At 56.8% G+C, this 16,333-nt stretch overlaps 1 protein-coding gene across 3 annotated transcripts; it reads left to right on the forward strand.

Annotated features, from left to right (window-relative positions):
• Window positions 1-818: 818 nt before the first annotated feature.
• PITX1 (paired like homeodomain 1) lies at window positions 819-15,759 on the forward strand. 3 transcript variants are annotated; one of them, XM_027643365.1, is made up of 4 exons: window positions 819-836; window positions 9,395-9,576; window positions 12,427-12,632; window positions 15,175-15,759. In XM_027643365.1, the coding sequence occupies exons 2-4, from the start codon at window positions 9,414-9,416 to the stop codon at window positions 15,712-15,714; spliced, it is 909 nt and encodes a 302-aa protein (XP_027499166.1). In that variant the 5' UTR covers window positions 819-836; window positions 9,395-9,413; the 3' UTR covers window positions 15,715-15,759. The 3 variants fall into 3 exon arrangements, with proteins under 3 accessions (XP_027499166.1, XP_027499167.1, XP_027499165.1); XM_027643366.1 differs by lacking the exon at window positions 819-836 and adding an exon at window positions 5,088-5,113 and having other exon boundaries at window positions 15,175-15,714; XM_027643364.1 differs by lacking the exon at window positions 819-836 and adding an exon at window positions 9,127-9,276.
• The last annotated feature ends 574 nt before the right edge of the window (window positions 15,760-16,333 follow it).

Here is a 16,333-nt window from a genome sequence, read left to right on the forward strand (position 1 = left end):
TGGCAAGTGTGGGACTGGACTGTTCCTGATTTTATGCTATTTATCTTTCTGATCCATTCCATATTCGTTGTCCTTGGTTTTCAGCTACAGTTATAGCCTGTGTGTGTATGAGTGTGTGACCTGCTCTGCTGAGGGAAGCACAAGGCACATCCCTGCTGTCGTGTTCACTTGGACACTGCAGGACTTTCGTGCTTTTCTCTTGGAAGGCAAACTTCCAGGGGGTAGGTATGAGAAGGAAAGTGTCTGAAACTCCAGAAGCATCCCTGGAAAATTACAGTGAACCAAGGGCCTGGGGATGAGCAGTGTGCCTGTATCAGCCAGGGAAGCATCTCCCAGAGTCCTGCATCCTCCAGCCCGGGCGGCTCTGGGAGCTGTTCTCTGCCTCCCCCGGGGTGCTCGGCGCTGCGCTGAGGTCCTGAAACAGGAGAGTAATTCAGGGCAGGGGGGGAAAAAGAGAGAGAGAGAGAAAAAACTGGCCTTTCCTTGTCCCTGCCCCCTCGGACAAGAGCCCCAACCGGGAGGAAATGAAAAGGGCAGGGGCCGTGTAAGCAGGAGCCCGAAGCCACCCCCCGAGGGAGGCTCGGCCGGGCGGGAGGGGGGCCGGGCCCGGGGATGCCTTGGGCGGCAGGACGGACGGAGGTGCGGGGCTGCCGGCGCCGCCGGGCTCCGGTGCGGGGCGGCCCTGCCCCCGGCCCTCCCCCGTCTGCGGCACCCTGGGACGGGGCTGACGTCAGGAGGAGACGGGGAAATCTCCCAAGAAAACCCTGGAGCGGCGGCCGGGGCGCGCACAGCGCCCGCCGGGCCCGGCACCCCGCCGCCGCCGAGCGCAGCGCCCGGTGAGTCGCCCCACGCGTGTGTGTCCCCCCCGCGCCCCGCCCGGCCCGGCCCGCCCCACGCGTGTGTCCCCCCCGCTCCCGTCCCGTCCCGCCCCACGCGTGTCACCGCCCGTCCCTCCCCGCCGCCCGTCCCGCCCCCCACGCGTGCGCCCCGCGCCCCGTCCCGCCCCACGCGCGTCTCCCCCGCGCCCCGTCCCGCGGAGCCGTCCTGCTTCCATCGCCCCCGGGCCCTCCCGGCGCTGCGGGGACGCGGCTGGAAGGGCCGGGAAACAAAGCGGAGCCGGCGCGGGGAGCGCCCCTCGCCGCGGCCCCGCGCTCCGCTCCCCGCGCAGCCCTTGACATCTTTATACCGTGTATAAATTCTTTCGGGGCCTCTGCGCTTCGTCAGCTCTGACAAATGCGCTGGGAAAGGCAATTCCAGAGGGGTTACCTCATTTTATAAAATTTTTTTTTATGCGTGTGTGTGTATATATATATGTATATATATATTTAAAATTTTTTTTCCGAACGCACCGCAGCGCTTCCAGCCTCCGGCGCTGCTGCGCGGGACGCTCCGCGGCTCGTCCGCGGTGCCCTGGGCAGGGCAGGCCGGTGGAGGCAGCGCCGGGGACTGCAGCGATGCCCGGAGGCTCGGGCGGCCCCGGCGGGGCGGGGGGTTGCCCGGGACGAGCGGGGGATGTGGCTGATGCCGAGGGGTCCTCGGCTGCGCTGCCGCGGTGGAGAGGCGGCTGCTCCCGGCGATGCGCGGGGCGGGCAGGCGGGGAGACCCTGGGCCGTCGATGAATTTTCCTTTTCAGAAAAATAATATTCTGCAGCCCCTCTGCTTTTCTTTCTTTTTATTTTTCTTTTTTTTTTTTTTTTCTAATTTAAAAAATAGGCACAGTCTTTGGGAAGTACATATGTCACGGGTTCTGTGCGGCTCCTGCGGTGGGAGTAGAATCCTGGAAATGGGGGGAAAAGGCTTTTTTTTCGCATGTTAACCCGGCTTAAATGGACCTGAGGACTCCCTATCGGTGATATCTTTCGGGGAATTTTTTTTTCAGCCTCGTGTTAAAAACTTTGCCACTAAGTGAGTTTTCTCTTATTTCTTTTTTTTTTTTTCTGTTATTTTGTCCCTTTCCCCCAAATTTTGCCAATCGTACTGCAGACGAACACAAAGTCCGAGTCACGAATTGAACATAAAACGATACTGTTGTGCTTGAATCGAGGACCAAGACGTCGTTTGGGGTTTTTTTTATAACAATTAAAAAATATATACTTTCCACTTAACAAACCAAAGTCCCTCTTCTCCAGGTTATTCCCTGCGCCAACTCCAGCCGCCTATGTAAAATCTGACTTCCAAATATTTCCTGAAGTCTACTTCACTGGCAGAACTTCCCCAAAAATCCTTCGTTTGTCTGAAATATGAACAAAGTCCTTGGAAATCCCGCGCTGGAGCCGTGGCCACATTTCCCTGAGAAAGTTTTAGCCGAGTTAAAGGCTCTTGTGATCGAGGCAGATCTTTCCTACTGAAACCCACCGCCAAACAATAACCTGGCGGCTCCACCACCTCTCCTTTACAGTGCGTTTTATTGTTCATGCATGTTTTATTGTGAAAATGTCTATTTCCATATATATATATATATATATATTTCCTTCTTATCGCGTTTAGAGAAGGGAGCACCTTTCTCCCAAAAAATGATCGCGGATGGAACAATTCATTATTTCCCTCCCGTGATGAGCAGCTCAGATATACGTTGCTTCTAAATAACAGAAGGGGAGGAGAAAACATTTTCCAATAAAGCCAAATTCCTTCGTTAGACCGCCTCCTAAACGTGCTAATAAAACTAATTCGTTTTATTTGCCCTGAACTTTTATATCTAACCCAGCGCGCTGATTAGCACAGCCCTCTGGAAGGCGGTATGTTCCTATCTCTCCCCGAGATGTGCCAGTTAAGATATGGCCGTTCCCACTATGAAACTGGAAAGAAAAGTGTCCCGTGCCTTTATCTCGGCGGTGTTTGCTCCTGGGGCAGCGGAGAGGAGCGGGAGCTGCGCCGGGAGCAGCTCGGTGCCACCGGGCAGTGGGGCGAGATCCGCCTTTCGGGGGGAAATAAGGGAAAAAAAAAAAGTCAGAAAAAAATATTAAAAGTACAGAGGGGAAAGAAAAAAAATTTAATTGAAAACTGGGGGGAGGGGAACAAAATAAGAGAAAAAATGTTAAAAGAAAAAAGTATAAAAGGAGGAAAAATAAATAAAATAATGTGGAAGAGAAGAAGATGAATGCACATATAGATTAATTATTTTTCTGATTTTGTATTTTAAAGCAGGAAATGTGAGGGTCTTGCAGAGATTCGCTGCTGTTTTAAGCACGTTAAAGAGCCCAGTGCATTATTAGAATATTTCAGCCTTTCAGGAAATGTCCTGTTGAAGGGAAATGTGTTTCCCCCATCCAAATGCTGGAGTAATTAAGAGGTTGCTCGGCCGAAACAAGGTGGGGGAAACCCACATGGAAACATAATGTCGTTCATTCCAAACTCGGGCTCTTTTTTTCTGCTGAAGAAGAGTCTGCAGCAAATGCCAACGGAGTGCACGGGCCTCTGATTATCCTGTTTCAGAGGCATCTTTTTGAGCCCACAAAAGAGCCTCATTTGGGGATCTAAAGATGCACAGAGTAACATGAGCAGGCTGCCTCGCAAACTCCGGTGCCCCTTCCTCCGTCAATTAATCAGAAAAGCATGTTCTCTCTGCCCAGAGAGGGAATTGTGGGGCTATATTGTGATTTTTCCCCTCTCTTTCCCCCGCCTAGGGAAACAACCCCCATATTCCTGAGCTGTCCATCCTCCGACGTTGTTATTGCAGGGCAATGACACTTTCTCCCTCTCACGTCAGATTTATCAGAGATAACCCCAAGCCGCTTCTAACAGCAAATTCACATTGTTTTAGAGCAGAGCTCAGTGCCTGTGGTCTGATGGATGCGGGGAGGGCTGGGAGGCAGCTCTGGGCAAGGGCGAGATTGTGCTGCCAGGCATTTTGAGGGGAAAAAAAGAGTTGTCCCAGGTCGGACGCGCGGGAGATCGTTTCATTTTGGGGGTGCGGGCAGGAGAATGGCGGCCGAAGGGAACCAGCACCGTCCCACCCCACCCCCGGCCGCTTCCAGCTGCAGAAACGCGAATAGGAAAACCGTTTCTCCAGCCGTCAGTCGCTGCATTTCAGGAAAGCCTTGGGGTATCATTTGTATCTGTCAGAAAACATTAAGCCTTCAACTTTTTCATCCCGAGTTTTTGCAAGCGCTGCCGCTGGCCGCCGCGCCCGGGGGAGCCCCGCAGCGGGATGCGGGTGGCAGGGGGTGGGGGGCAGCCCCGGGTGTCCCAGGTGCCCCGGGAAGTGTCCGCTCAAGAAAAATCCGTTCCCCCCTTCGTGTTTCGATGGCGGGGAGAGCCAAGGCGGTGGGGCAGGGTCCGCCGAGCCGAGGGAAGCGGGATGGGGCAGGGAGGCGATGGGAGGCCGGGGGACCGAGAGCGGCCGGTGGAAACCCTCCCGCGGAGCATCCTCGGCGCGGAGGGGCCCTGCGTTCCCGCGGAAGGCGGAGGCTTGGCCGGCACTCGGAGGGACGAAGGCTGCGGGTCCAAAAGGGGCTAATTTCGTTTTGCTCTACTTCTTAGGAAAATTGCTGTCCTGGCTGCGCAGAGGAGGACAGGCCGGCCAGCAGCCAGCGTAATTTTCCACCTTCCCCTCCTGAGCGATTTAACACGCGCTTCGGGTTGGGTTTCTTCCCTCCCTCTGCTTCCCGCTCCACCCGGCCTGGGGGGAGCCCGGCTCTGTCTCTGGCGGAGGTCGGGGGGTTCAGGGACTCCTTTCGTCGTTTTTGGGGTTTGTTTCGTTTTCCCTTCAGGACAAGCCCACGGTCGCGCGGGGAGTGCAGAGTTTTGCCTCGCTCGGCGGCGTAAACGTGGGTGTCTCCATGTTGTGCGTGAGGGTCATGCTTTTCCTTCGAGGTGGTGCTGTTTTGGGGCAAGACACCCCCGAAACGCTGCCCCTACAGACATCACTCCCCCGGCACACCGCAACAACAACCACCGCCCCCCCAGCGCGCTCCCTGCTCCGCGGGGCACCGCGTTGTCCTGCGCGCATCCCCGGCCTCTGCTTCTTCCCACACGCGTGGGAATCCCGTGGGTCAGAGCCACGCACCAGCAAAGGTGTGGTCGGTGGGCACTTTTTGGATGGTTTCGTTATTAAAAGTCGTTTTCCTGCAGCAGCTCCCATCTGCTGGGTTCCACGATGAGGACACCTGGAGAGGTTGGCTGGCTTGGCTTGGGCTTGGTTTGGCTGGGATTGCACTGTTTGGGTTTGGCTTGGCTTGGTTTGGTTGCATTCATTGCGGTTTCATTTGGTTTGGTTTGGTTGCATTCGTTGTGGTTTGGTTTGGTTTGGTTTGGTTTGGTTTGGTTTGGTTTGGTTTGGTGTGGTTTGGTTTGGTTTGACTGAATGAACTCGAGTTTAGCTGAGGTGGATTGGGTTTAGTTTTACTGAGCTTGGTTTAGCTGGGTTTGGTTGGACTAAATTTGGTTGGGTGTGGATTGGAGAGCTTCTCCCTTCTCTCTTGTCTCCCTACAGCTCTATTTTTCAGAAGGCTCTCCTCTCGGGCAGAGGTGCGCTTGGGAGGAGATGCCTTTATTTTTGTAACAATTCCCAGTAATTTATAGACTGAATCTGAGTCTATACAACGCTAATAAATCTGAAAAGGAAAAGCTGGCAGAGACTGAACTTCACCACCTGATATACGGCCCAGGTGGTTTGGCATTGGCTGCAACCACCACAACCAGCCGGGAATGGGAGCCCCCCTCCGAAAACAGGGACCCTCTCCAGGCACCTGGGGGGCGACACGGTCCGGTCCACTCGGGACAGCGGGAGTCCTGCTCTCGGTCAGACACGTCTCCTCTTCTTCATGGGGCTGTCACCGGCGTGGCCAGCGCTGATTTATTTCTAAAGCCATCCCTAGTTCTGCGGTTATTTATAGCAGGAGGAAGCGGAGCGGTTTATTTGCGGGCTTCCAGCCTCTAACAGATCCCTGGCGCAGTCCTGAGCCGGGGGGAGTCGGGAGCGCGGTGGCTGCGCGGGCGCAGAGCGGGGATGCTCCCCGGCCAGTCCCACGCAGGGGTTCCCACGCAAAGCCCTCCCACCACCCGCTTCCCCGCGGGTCCTGACCCTCCCTCCGCCTCTCCCCGGCCCTTCCCACGCCCACGCAGGTCGCGGCTCCCCAGGGGTGTCCTGGCAGGGTCGGGCGGCTGGCGGGGTCCCCACGGCCGGGCTGCTGCGGCCTTTCCTCCCTTCCCGCAACTCCTCTGGCCCCCAGCGATGCGGGGAGAGAAAAGGGGATCCCAGCTCGGTGACCCCGTCCTGCCCGGCCCATGGGGCCGTGAGGCCGCTTCCAAGTCCCGGGAAGCAGAGCCGGCTCCGAGTGGGGCATCAAGGCTTGCCCTGGGTCGTGGGCTGGCTAAAAGGTGAGGCGTGACGCTAGGGATGCAATGAATGACGTCACGCGAACGGACCCGTGACGTAGCACCTGATGGAAGAGTTTGCCAGCCGAAAGGTTTTCTAAGCGGAGTGGGCTTGGATGGGAGGAGAGAGGAGAAAGCGCCGATCTGGGGGTGACCGCCCTGTGGGAGCACTCTGTTGTCACGCCAGATGTGTCACGACCAGCAACGGGAATAACCGGGTGGATTTGGCTGTGGAGCGAGAGGATGCCCTTAAATCCACACAGAAGACAGATATATGATATAGATTAGATATATATATAAGATACAGGTTAGATGTATATATAGGATATTGATGCATCCCCCCCGCTGCAGACCCGGTGCACGGTAAATGCCTGACCCCCATCACGGCCCGGCCAGGGGGGCCAGGAGGGAACCGGGCTCTGCTCCGGCTCCCGGGGGCCGGGAGACACAGGGCCAGTCCATTACTCCCTATTTAAGGCCTGTTTCGGGGGATATCTGCCTCTGGGACACACCAGGAGGAGCCGGGGGGGCTGTGGCCCTGGGAGGCACCCGGACCCGGCATCACCGAGGCGGAATCACGTCGGTGCCCGGGCTCAGCCTTTCCTCGCGCCCAGCCCGTAGGAATTGAGCCTAGAACGAATTTTTAAAAACTAGATCTTATAGAGCAAAAGAAAACTGTAAATTAGGTGCATTTAAAAAAAATATAATTAAAAAGAAAGAAAAATGCCGCCTCCTGTCCGGAGGCTGCTGTGACAGTGGGTTTAAAGTAGCCGGAGCGGAGCCGGGCTGTTGGCAGCCTCGTGGAATCATAGAGACATCCAGGTTGGAAAAGACTATTTTGATCATCGAGTCTCTTCAGCCTCTCTTCAGCACAGCCTGCCAGGCTCCATCCCGCTCCCACGGAGAGCGGAGGAGCCCCTGCAGACCATCCCCGGGGCTGCCACCCACGGAAATAAAGGCAAAAAAGGGACTGTGGAGGGTCTCAGATGTGGTGCACGTTTGCAATCTATTCACCTTCCCTCTTCTCGGGAGAAAGGCCATCCCCATCTCTTGCTTCTGCCCCGGGAGGAGGTCTCCATCCTTCCCATGCCGTGGGCTCCTGCGCCAGCTGAGCCCCTCGAGGCCCAGAGCCCCTGGCAAATACTTGCATTTTAAACCACGTCCATCTTTTGCTGCCCCGAGGTTGTCTGGTTCACCTCGGGTGCTCGACGTTCCCAGTCGTTTGCAGACTCCTGAGCGAAGTTCAGCCGGGAGCGGCAGCCAGGGAGAAGGACATTAAGATGTCACTAAACAAAAAAAAAAAAAAAAAAAAAAGGAAGGAGAGAGCTCGGGAGAGCTGACCCTGACAGCACCCACCTGTACATCCCCTGAACTGCAAAAGGCGCTGAAGACCAGAGGTGAAGGGGCTGGGAATTTTGGGCTTTCCCGCCTGAGGTCACCGGCCCTGCAGGGCACTGCCGGGGGGTGCGGGGCGGGCCCGGCTCCATCACCCCAGAGGGGCTGGAAAAAGCCTGAGCGGCTGGAACAGTGCTTCCCTCCACTTTTCCATAAACCAGTTCAAAAGTTCTCTCCCACATCTTTACTTGATTTGAAAGCAAAATAGAGTGTCAGGATAAATCAGTTAAAGTGAGTCGAGAAAATAGAGAGGAGAGAGGGATCCTTTCCCCAGGCAGTCACAGCCAGGGTCCTTCTCCCCTTTCCTCTCACCCCCTTCCCTGGTGCAGAGAGCGCCCCGCGGGTACCCCAAGTTCCCACCTGGGTTTTTCCACTTCGCCGAACACCGAGGTGTTATCCAGGAAGGCTCAAGGCCGTATCCCGGCCTGTGCGGGCAGCACAGGGGACCGGCCCCGCTCCACGCACCCCTGCACCGGGACAGGGCACACCGGTGGCTGCTGCAGGACAGGGGATCTCCCGGGGGAGCGTCTCCCGCTCCCTCCCCACAGGCTGTCCCGGCCCTCGGACTGGTAGAGCCTCAGACACCCTTCCCGAGGGTCACCGCGAGTTCGGCTGCGGCAGGAAAATTATTTGTTATTAATCGTGTGCTGAAAGATGATGTGGTGGGAGCGATGGCGCGGCCGCTGCTCCCCGGGCTGCGCTCCCCCGGCCGCCGGGCAGGGCCGGAGCCGCGTTATTGTAACACCCTCAACCTGAAACAAAATGTTAAAAAAGGTTAAAACCAGCTCAGACACGGCCCAAAGCACCCCTCTGGCAACTGGTTTCCCCGCGGGGCTGAAATGCGCGGTGGGGTCGCTCAGCCCCCCGCAGAGATGCTGAGGAGGGCGCTGGGTGCGCATCCACCGCAGGGCGCGCAGGTTGCGCGGGTCGTGAGGCCCAGCCGGGAAGGGAACGGGGATACCCCTGGAGATACCGCGCTGCGCGGGGGCGCAACCTGCGCGCTGCCGGCTGGCAGGGCACCGCGGAGCGGGGGCGAACTGGAGGGGTTGTGCGGGCGGGCGGGGGAAATCCCGGGAGGATTTTCCACCTTTCCATTCGTTCGTGGAATATTTTTAATACATCACCGAGTTTGGAGGACGCGGCGGGTGGGGGGAAGGAGGAGGGAGGGCACCCCCGGAGGAGCCGCGGCCGGGCGGCGGGGGCCGGGCAGGGGCGCGGGGGGCCGCGGGTCTGGGCGCGGGCGCGCAAGGAGCGCGGATGGCGGGGAGCGCGGAGGCAGGTCCCGCGCGGCCGGGCTGGGCCAGCGCTAGATGGAGTGATGCATGAGCGAGACGGGGAGGTTTTAACCTTCAGGGGGAGGAGCCCCGTTTAACTACAGGCATTTGTTCTAGGGCAGGTCACTTTAATCTCTTTAGCTTTAAACTGTCCAACTCGCAACTCGCGTTTCTCTATAAGGGATCTTTACCACTTCCCTGCCTATGCGGCCGGAGTGCCGTGCCTCTCCCCAGCAGACAACCGCCTTCCAGGCAGTGCCCAGACTGCTTCCGACACCTTTAAAATAATACTGTTAGTAATAAGTGGATTTGCTTTTGTTTTTTGTTGATTTTTTTTTTCTGCCTTTAAAAAAAAAAAAAAAGCTCCTTGTTCCTTTCTGTGTGGAATAAACACCTGCAAACTCCCCCAGGCAGCCCGGCGCCCCTGCCATGGATTCCTTTAAAGGTGGAATGAATTTGGAGAGACTGCCCGAGAGCTTGAGACCCCAACCCTCCCATGACATGGCTTCCAGCTTCCATTTGCAAAGATCCTCGGAACCCAGAGACCCGATCGACAACTCAGCCAGTGAATCCTCCGACACGGAGGTGCCAGGTAACCCTCCCCCCCCGCGCCCCCCGGGGCCCCGGCCCGCTCCCCCCGCGCTGCCTCCCCCTCCCCACCGCACCTTCCCTTCGCGGGGCGGCCGCGGGTGCTGTGCGAGCACCCCCCGCGCAACCAGAGGCGATGGGGAACAAGGGGAAGCAAGACCTGCCGGTGATCCCCGAGGCTCCATCTCCAGCGAGCCCCGGGAGCCGGAGCGGGGGGCAGGGGCCCTCCTGGAGCTGCCGGCCCCGCCGTGCCCGGGGCTGACAGCCCGCCGGGAGGGCACACATGGCTCCCCAACCTCCCCAACCCCATCCCAGGAGCTGCTCTTTTTTCTTTCTCTCTTTTTTTTTTTTTTTTTTTTTTAAATAAAAACCACAGTTATTAATTGATGGGGTCGGGAGGAAGGGGGGCTCTTCGGGGAGTGCGGTTTTGCCGGATGTTTCTGAAATAATGTCAGCTTTTGCCCGGGTTTATTTTCCAGCTCGGGTGGTGCAGAGATGGAAAAAGATCTCTCTGTCAGAGGAAAAAAAAAAAAAATTAAAGAAAAGAAAGAAAAGGCCGGCAGAGCCGGAGAGGCAGCGTGGGGCCAAGGCAGGCAGCGCGGGCCGCCGCGGAGGGGATGTGCGCGGCCGCGGAGAGGTTTCCCGCTGAAGCTGCACCCTTTCCCTGCGGAAAAGAAGCCCCGCAGGGAAAGGGAAGGGTCCCCGCGCCCTGACCACCGTGTGCGAGGGCTTCAAGGAACGCTGTAGTCCCCCAGATTGTATTTAATTAAAATAACAACATTTCCAGAATGACAAGGGAAAGGTAGAAGAAGGGAACAAAAGCTTCAAGAAGGAGCGTGATACCCCTTCTCCAGCAAGACCTTTTCAGAGGCAGGTTATGTTTCATACAATTCAAATTTTTTAACGGCTGTTGTTGCTCTTTAGAGTTTTAGCAGGTCCCATAACTTAGAGAGTGGCTGTGGCAAGAGTCGGGCCCGAAGTGGCACCCGGTGATAAAGAGGGTTTGGGTCGTGCCTCCCAGCCTGATTCGCAAACAAAGTTAGGGACCGGCGTCTGGAAGGGACTCTGAGATTAGAGGGGATTATTGGAGATTAGAGAGGGAGATTTGCTCCATTTTGCCCTACCCCTGTGTGTGACCCCTCGGTGCTGCAGGAGGGCTGAGGACCTGCCTGCTTTTCTTCTCCGAGAAGCTGCAAAATGCATTTAGATTTCAATAATTTTTTTTAAATGGAAAAAAAGGTACAAAAGCCAATTAAAGATGCCTTGCTTTACGATTTGGAATTGTGCAACAGCCCTGCGCGGAGGCCGGATTTTTAGGGAAGATTTGGAGGGGTTAAAGCCCGCGCTGGGCGAGGGGCCGCGGCCGGAGCCCATCGGGATCACCGCTGCTTCCCCATCGCCCCCCGCTCCCTCTCGGCCCGGTTTACCCGAGCTACTCCCAGTCGAAAGTGGGAGGATTTGTTTTGGCGGGGGCTGTTTTTGTTTCAGTTTCCCCGCCGCCGCCAGGCCGTGCGGCTCGGCCGCTCTCGGGACCGGGGGGGCCGGGGGCGATGGGGTCTGTGCTGCAGAGGCCTCGGTTGAGCTGCAAACGCCTTTTGGGGGTCCACTGAGCCGGTTGGGTTTGCTCGCACCTTCATCCCTTTCCCCTTGGAAGGAGCCCAGTGAGGAGCGATTCAAGGGCGACTTTGCAAGGACGAGTCCTCCCGGGCTCTGGATTCAGCCCGTGATTATTTTTAGATTCCCGTTTACCTCGTAGAGGTCGGGGCTGTAGAAATGCCCCCGGGCCCGCCGGCAGCGGGAGAAAATCTTCGAAAAGGGTTTTAAAAAAAAAAATTAAAAGGAGGGGGAAAACAAAACAAAACCCAAAAAAAAAAACCTCTAAAAGGGAAAACTCTCGGCGGAGTTTCCCTCCTGCAGCAGCAGGACCGAGGCCGGGGTTGGCCGCGGCCCCCGGCCCTCCACAGCCCTGCTGCACCTTCCCCGCGCCACCGGGGCCCGGCCCGGGAGCACATTTCGTTCAGGGCCTTCAGTCCGTCTCCGAGCGCTTCAACCGGGACAAACTAGGCCGAAACAAGGGCTGGGAGAGCCAGAGAGCCCGTTATGAAAACAGAGCGGGGGTTCGTCCCCCCGTTGCGGTGGGGCCGGGGCTCGATTCCCTGTTTCCAGTCCGCGCAAATCTCGGCAGAGAAAACCCTCCTGTTGTTTTTTTTTCTTTCCTTCTTTCGATATGATTTTTGCGGAGGGCTTCACTCAGCCCCGTGTTAAAATAAACACCAAAATCCTAAAAGAGGCAGAATAAAATAATACTAATAAAAAGAGAATGAAGCGGGAGAGCGGAGAGGGGCCTTTTGCAATTAATTGCTCCTGGGTTTTCCACCCCTGCCCTTCCAAAGTTTCCTGTCGCGACCGAGCACAACAAAGACAATGGAGCAAAGATCGCGCCTGGGGTTGGAGGGAGAGAGAAGGTGCCGTGGAAAGGCGGAGAGGCCCGTGCTGTGGGGACCCCGCTCCCCACGAACGCTCTCACCCCTCGGGCCCACTTCGAGACCCTCTGGGGGTCCCTAGCGCTGCCTCCCTGGGTGCCCTGGACCCGGCAGGGCTCCGTGCTCCTTCCCCAGCCACCCCGGGAAAGGCCGGGATGGGCTGCAGGGCTCTCGGTGGGCTCAGGGCCCAGCAGGACACGAGTGGGTGCCCCCACGCGTCCCTCCGGTGGGGCGGGCAGGACTGGGTGCGGGGCGGGGGGTGCCCGCCTTTGTGTGCCCGCGCTGGGAAAAAAAAACCAGAGCAAAACAACACAAAACAAAAAACAAGAAAAGCAAACCAACCAACCATCCCCATCCCGACCCCCTGGCAGAAAAGGAGCGCAGCGGCGAGCAGAAAAACGAGGACGGGGCCGCCGACGACCCGGCGAAGAAGAAGAAGCAGCGGCGGCAGCGGACCCACTTCACCAGCCAGCAGCTGCAGGAGCTGGAGGCCACTTTCCAGCGGAACCGCTACCCCGACATGAGCATGCGGGAGGAGATCGCCGTCTGGACCAACCTCACCGAGCCCCGAGTGCGGGTAAGAGGGGCGCCGGTCCCATCGGGATCGAACGGGGGGCTCGGGGAAACTGCCCCGGCTGGGAGCGCTGAGGCCGTTTGCGGCAGTGCCAGCTCTGCCCTGGGGTTTAGGGACCAAAATCGGGATCCGGGTCGGAGAAGGGAAATTCGGTCCGCGACCGCCGGCCCAGCACCGGGGACCGACTCGAAAAGTGGGTGGCGAGCGGTGCAGGGGACAGAGAGAGACCGGGTGGGAAGGGCCCGGCTGTGCAGGGAAGAACCCCCCAGCCAGGACGAAACCCCGCGCGGAGCAGGAGCAACCCTCATTCAAACAATTTCCTCTTGGCCTTGTTATTCCCAATAATTGCAGAATTACTAATCCGCTGCTCGATGGTGTTGCGGCGGCGGGATTGCGGGATCCGGTCCCCGCGGTGCGGGTCTCGGTGCCGGCCCCTCCCGGCCGCGCATCTCCCGCAGCCGCGGGCGGAGCGGATGTTTGCGGGGGCCGAAAGCGAAAGGCAAGGGCTGGGCAGGGGTAGCAGAGTCAATACGCGCTGAAGACACAAACTTGTACCGCCAAGGCGCCTGGTTTTTACACGCCTCGGAGCCGATGCCACCATATATATATATATATGTACACATATATGGTTTGGGGTTTTTTAATATATATATATATATTTATATATATGCGCCCCTCTTAGCTGGACTGGAGGCTCGGCGATGTTGGTCCACACATATATCTAGATATATAGATATATGGATATATGTTTGTGTGTATATATTCACATATGCATATATACAGCCTCGGCGGTTCCTTTTAGAGAACTTTGAGTGAACGATCCTGTCAAAGAACGACCGGACCGAAGCGGCCCGGGCTCTGTCGATCTATCGCTGTGTCTGGGTTTCTCCACCTCCCCTGTGCATTTTTCCCCCACCCTGGACATTTCCCCTCGCCGTTTCGGCCGTGGCCGCACACCCCGGGACAGTGGGCTGAGCATGGGAGAAAACGGCAACCTCGGAGCGAAGGCCCACCGCCCGAAAAATCCACTTCTTCTTTTCTTTTTTTCTTTTTTTTTTTCTCTTGGCAATTAAACCTGGAGTGACCAAATCGGATTACAGAGAATCTGTTTTAAACCTTCAAAGAGTAAACACCCATCTGAAACAAGGGAAATGAGTCTGAAAGCATTGTCTTAATTGAGTTTAAAACAAAACAAAGACCGTGCATTAATACTGGTCGAATATTTCAGGGAGCAAATAAAACTAAAATATGAGCTTACAATTAACATGATTTCGTTCTCCTTCTATGTGGAGATGTTTGGGTTTGATGTTCGGAGATTGCAGATTGCAAATCTAACCTTAATTTGCTATGAGGGCCTTCCTTTAAAATGTCTAGGAGCCATAATTAAAACTATTACCCTCATTTTCAGGAAATTCCTGTCTGGAAGCACCTTCCGAGGAGTATATTACAGGTTTTGAACATGTTGGCTTTCGTTTCCTATTTATACAGGATTCTTTTTATTATTGTTGTTTTTTGAAATAGACTCTGCCATCCGTTCCCCCACGAAGTTTCCATCCTTGAGACCGGTGTTTAATAATAGTTGCGCCATTTCTGCGCCGAGAGGGGAGGCCCCAAGAGCGGCCCCCCGCCCCCTCCTCGGCTCCGGAGGGATCGGAGCCTCCGGGGCCGGGGCCCGGTGTCCGCAGGGAGCCCGTGGGCCCTGGCTCTGTGGGAGAAAGCCGGGGTGCGGTGGGGAGGATGCTGCAAGGGAGGCTCGAAGGCTGGGTGCAGGCGGCAGGCAGAAGGATGCTGATTTTTCACCCGGAAAAAGAATTTTGGGGCTGCCCGGCTTCCATCACGAGGGGTTCAAACGCTTTCCGAGAGCTAAAAAAAAAGAATAATAAGAGAGAGACTGGATCATGTTTTTGCATCAAACACCAGGAGCGGCCCCGCTTCTCTGTTCCCCAGTCAGGGCTGTAAATTCTCATTAGATATAAAGGCAGAGGCTGCATCTATCCGAGGGCGATGCGGGGATTGATTTTTTTTTTTTCCCCAACCTAAACATACTAATCCAATCCCCTTTTTTATGATCTGTAACAGGGGGCTTTTATTACACGGCATTAGCGTTCGGAAACGCGGCAGAGCCGGGGCGAGCCGGCCCTAATCAGAGCGGGCCGTGCCTTCGCCCCCCGCCTGGCTCCGGGAAAGGGGCGGCGGGGGGGACCGAGGGGACCGGGGGGGACGCGGGGACCCGCGCAGGCACCCAGCGCAGAGAGGCGGCTGCGCGCATCCCGGCCGGAGCATCCCGCTGGACAGAGGGATGCGCGCAGAGCCCGGGGTGCGCGCAGACACCCTGCGGAGCGGGAGCTCGTCCCACGGGGAGGGGGGGCTGCGGGGAGAGGAGATTCGGGACCGCGGAGCCTCCCGTGGTATCCCGGTGGGGCCGTGCGGGCCGGGGGCAGCCGGCGCTGGGCTGCGGGTGCCATCCCCGCACCGCCGGCGGGGAGGGGGGGGCTGCTGCGGCCCCGCACTCATCGAGTCGTATCGGTTCCCCCTCCCCACGCAGGTTTGGTTCAAGAACCGCCGAGCCAAGTGGAGAAAGCGGGAGCGGAACCAGCAGATGGACCTGTGCAAGAACGGCTACGTGCCGCAGTTCAGCGGGCTGATGCAGCCCTACGACGACATGTACGCCGGGTACCCCTACAACAACTGGGCCACCAAGAGCCTCACCCCGGCGCCGCTCTCCACCAAGAGCTTCACCTTCTTCAACTCCATGAGCCCCCTGTCCTCGCAGTCCATGTTCTCGGCGCCCAGCAGCATCCCCTCCATGAACATGCCCTCCAGTATGGGCCACTCGGCCGTGCCGGGCATGGCCAACTCCGGCCTCAACAACATCAACAACATCAGCGGCTCCTCGCTCAACTCGGCCATGTCCTCGCCGGCCTGTCCCTACGGGCCACCGGGCTCGCCCTACAGCGTCTACCGGGACACTTGCAACTCCAGCTTAGCCAGCCTCAGACTGAAATCAAAGCAGCACTCCAGTTTCGGCTACAGCAGTTTGCAAAGCCCCGGCTCTAGTCTAAACGCCTGTCAGTACAACAGTTGACGGACTTGACACAAACCACCTCCGAGAAAGCACCGCCGACAAAGCAAAGCAGAAGCAAAGCGACGTTTAACGGAAAAGACAAAAAAAAAAATAAAATTAAACACGGTTATGACTGAAAGCAAACCCCAAGCAAGCGAGAGAGGAAAAAAAAATAAAGTAAAGCGCCACCCCCAAAAAAAACCCCCAAACCCAAAAACAGAAGACCTAAAAGCTCCGCGGACTTCGACAGTCTAGAAAAAAAAATAATTATTGCAAACTAATGATGCAACCAACAAAACAGCGCTTTAAAAATGTACAAAATTAATAATAATAATAATAATAATAACCCCCTCGAAAACCGTAAACGGACCAGAAAACTTTTGCAAGAGACACCGAAATCTGGTACATGGATGAGTTGCAATTTTTTTCTCTGGATTATGCGGGTTGTATGTGTTTACTTGAACTTGCACAGGAGTCGGTAAGGCGGCCGCTGCCCCGCGGGGAGGGCGGCAGGAGGGGACGCCTCGGTGGTAAGAGCTGGTGGGACGGTTCTTGGCCGCTTGTCGCACGGGAAGAGTTTGGTTAATGTTTACCACTGAGAAACAGAATCACACTCGGGAAAAAAAAAAAAAAAAAAAAA

This window comes from Corapipo altera, unplaced genomic scaffold (assembly GCF_003945725.1).
Source record: "Corapipo altera isolate COAL_440 unplaced genomic scaffold, ASM394572v1 75, whole genome shotgun sequence".
NCBI classification, from domain to species: Eukaryota; Metazoa; Chordata; class Aves; order Passeriformes; family Pipridae; genus Corapipo; species Corapipo altera.

Excerpts from the sequence above, each read along its gene's own strand:
- PITX1 (XM_027643365.1), top strand. The coding sequence starts at position 9,414 with ATGGATTCCTTTAAAGGTGGAATGAATTTGGAGAGACTGCCCGAGAGC. Across the intron at positions 9,577-12,426 it reads CTCCGACACGGAGGTGCCAG|AAAAGGAGCGCAGCGGCGAG; the intron begins GTAACCCTCCCC and ends ACCCCCTGGCAG. Across the intron at positions 12,633-15,174 it reads TCACCGAGCCCCGAGTGCGG|GTTTGGTTCAAGAACCGCCG; the intron begins GTAAGAGGGGCG and ends CTCCCCACGCAG.